Source organism: Scardinius erythrophthalmus (assembly GCF_964197995.2).
Source record: "Scardinius erythrophthalmus genome assembly, chromosome: 14".
In the NCBI taxonomy this organism is placed as follows: domain Eukaryota; kingdom Metazoa; phylum Chordata; class Actinopteri; order Cypriniformes; family Leuciscidae; genus Scardinius; species Scardinius erythrophthalmus.
Window position 1 is genome coordinate 30,272,049 of NC_138234.1, and position 3,395 is coordinate 30,275,443.

Here is a 3,395-nt window from a genome sequence, read left to right on the forward strand (position 1 = left end):
ATGAATGATTTTTAAATAAGACAACAGTGAAAATTTTGAAATATATTTTAAGTATACAAGCTCATCAGTGCATATGTTTGGTCAAAGGTGGAAAATGCTGTGCCCAGTGGGCTCACTGGCATTGCCTACACAGATGAGCAGCGGCTCTGGAATGTGGGGACCCAGAGGAACCTCTGCCCGAAGCGGTTAATGGACATCACCTTTTCCCACCACCGAGCCACTGATGTACTGACGTCAGAGGTAATGCCCAACAATGTCCCTTTGCCTCCCACTCCTTCATTTTGCTCCCAGGGTGAGCTGAGAGAGGGTCTGAAGCATCTTCGACTGCCTGTGTCAAGCCTTCTACACAAATGTCTGAGTGCTGCTCAGACACAGGAGCCAGAACAGCCTGCATCCTCACCACACGCTAACCATGATGGCACCAACATCTGCCAGAGGTGCATGTTGTTTTATGACAGTTTTGTGGCCATTGATCTCAACAAATGTACAGCATTGGAACGTGTAACTCTTGAACAAAGTTCCTCTCACTTGTGGCATGACTCCCGTAAACTTAGAATCATTGCAAGCACTGCAAAGTAGGTCCCCATCTGAGTCAACCCTCAGACCTTTCTCAGAGAGCACCTCTACCCCAGGTTCCATGGCAATGCGGCCACTCACCATGGCTTAGAAAGCAAGGCATCTGCCATACAGTGGCTAGAGGGTTGTGGGTTTACAGTCAGCCACAGAGGTATAGTCGTGTGTGCAAGCGACCCCTTGCTGTCAGCAAGCCCTGATGGAGTTTTGAACTCAGAGGAACTGCTGGAGATCAAATGCCCTCTCCTTAAAAGTGACGAGTCTCTAGAGGACCAGTTCAGAAGTAAGAGGTATGATGTGAAGATGGTGGAGGGGACACCTCAGCTGCAGCCAAATGGTCCATGGGGCTTCAATGTGCAAGTGCAGCTTGGCATGTTCTGTACATGGCTGAGGGCCTGTAAGCTGCTCATCTGGGCTCCATCACAGCAAGTTCTCCTACAAGTCCCATACAATGAGCAATTCTGTGCCAAGACTGTAGCTAGACTAAACGCTTTTTATTTTTAGTATATGCTCCCTCATGTGTCAGATGAGTTTCAGGCAGGCCGTCTTTTGCTTTCCACAAGATACTTGCAGCTTTGTAAATAAGCAGGAATGAGAATAATTAGGGTTAAAGATGGGATATTAGGTGATTGGGGTGGGATGAACACTTCTTACAACTGATTTTATACAACTTATTTAATAATTTATAATTTATATTTTCTAAATAGTCTATTTAAAGGGAATGATTGTGGTGGGGAGTTTGTGTCACGGTTTATGAATGCATTGTTTCCTGCTTGTCCTGCTGTTATGTTGTTATGTGTGTGTGTGTGTGTTCTCATCTCCTTTGTCAGATCGTTGTTTGAAGTCTTCTGTGCTGTGTGTCTGTTTCCCGGTCCTGTTCGACGTCTCCAGTTTCGTGCCTCCTTGTTCCAGTTCGATGTTCTTTGTTGGATTTCATTCGTTGTCTGGATTACGTCACCACCTTTCACCAGTGCACTCAACTCTTCACTCCATCTGTTCCGCGTCGACAATCTTAGTTAAATTGATGTGTTTGAACAACAAAAAAAGTTCTTTCCCTTCAGGAGGAGTACTACCGCCTTAAAATTGAACACCTAAAAAATAAACCATTTACAGATTGTGTTCTGTGTCTTGCATTTAACAATTGCAGGTGATGTGCAGTAAAACTGTGGTAGTTCTTAATACCATCACAAGTTCTCAAATGACATGGGGCTACAGCTTGCCTGAAATGTAAATTTGTGAAGTTTGCCCTGTAAGGCAGTCCACTCTGGGCTAGGTTCCCCTGTGGAATGTGAATATCTTCTTCACCACCATCCTCATCGTTGTCTTCATCCTCATCCTCATCGCCATCCTCCAGAGGTTCTGCAATCTGTCTAACCTTGCAAATATTGTGTAATATTGCACAGGCTATGATGACTTTGCTGACTTTTTCAGGCCTCAGCCGCACCTCTCCGTGGAGAACATGAAAGCGCCTCTTAAGCTGGCCTATGCCACGCTCCACCACCGCTCTTGTTGTCTTGTGGGCCCTACAATACAATACAGACCTTTAATTATTTGATGGAAAATTGCACTACTTGGATGCTCTAACATATTGCTTGCATTTCATTTCCATGATTTTTGTATTGTTTGGCTTACCTGTTATAGTTTAGTTGGGGCCCTTGGCGTGGCTGGAGGTAAGGTGTAAGAAGCCATGGTTTGCATGGGTAGCCACTGTCCCCTAACAAGTGGCAATTAGCTGGCACATAGCGTCTCTCAAAAAGCTGTCTGATGCCACTCTCGGAGAGCATTCTCGCATCATGTGTGGAGCCTGGCCATTTAGCCACAATGTCCAAAATCTTACAGGCCGCATTGAACACTATTTGCACATTGATGCTGTGGAAATTCTTCCTGTTAACAAAGACAGCCTCGTCCTCTGATGGCACAATTATTCTCACATGTTTTCCATCAATTACACCCACAACGGCAGGGAATCCTGCAATGTCCATAAATGCCCTTTTATGTGTGTGTAAAGTGTGGGCATCCAGCGGGAATGAAACAAATTGTGTCACAATATTAGGTTGTGACAAAGCTGTCAGTGTTTGGGTGATGACTCTGCTGACGGAGGATTGGGACAGACCCAAGTCATCACTGCTGCATTGTTGCATTTTCCCTGTTGCCAAATACCTCAGGGTTGTGATTACTTTCTTCTCCGGTGTAATAGCGTTGTGGCTTCGAGTTGGTGAAGTAATTGCATCTCTAAGGAGATCCACCACAAACATGATTCCTGCACGATCCAATCTGTAGCGTCTCAATAATTCCCTGTCATCCAGTGTTTGCAGGACATCTCTCCTGCCTCCTCTGTTGGCCATTTTGTGCAGCTGCTTAGGGGAACTCCTAAGCCACTAAAAGTCCTCTTCCCTGCTCTTAGCAGAACTCGCCTTAGGAGCCCTTTTAAGCGCTAGGAATCTTGAGGAATAGCTTTTATATTAACTGGGATTTTCGTGTCACTTTTAGGGGAAATTCTAAGAAAACGTCATGACTCTGATTATTTTCTTAGAATTTGTCCGCTTGGAGCCACTTTTTGCACAAAAATTCTTTAGGGATACGGGCCCAGGTCTCTAATTAGAGCTAGAGAACCCCCCAGGGAAGACATGATTTATGACTTTGCAAACAAAGCAGCAGTCAGGACTCCATATTTGTAGGAGTAACAAAACCTTTTTTTGTTGTAAAAAAAAACCCTTTAAAAACCCAGCTCAGAGCGTTAGAAGTTGGGCAGAAGTTGGGCAGAGAAGTGAGCAGAACTTGAGCAGAACGGGGGCGGAACCAAGATGAAGAAGAGCAGACGA

General features: G+C 45.0%; 1 protein-coding gene across 1 annotated transcript; it reads right to left on the reverse strand.

The window, feature by feature from the left end:
• Positions 1 to 1,095: 1,095 nt before the first annotated feature.
• Positions 1,096 to 2,918, reverse strand: LOC308702214 (putative nuclease HARBI1; the record flags this gene model as incomplete). Its single annotated transcript, XM_081384879.1, has 3 exons — positions 1,096 to 1,146; positions 1,820 to 2,096; positions 2,206 to 2,918. 3 exons carry the CDS (start codon positions 2,916 to 2,918, stop codon positions 1,096 to 1,098), a joined length of 1,041 nt encoding a protein of 346 aa, XP_081241005.1.
• Between the last annotated feature and the right edge of the window lie 477 nt (positions 2,919 to 3,395).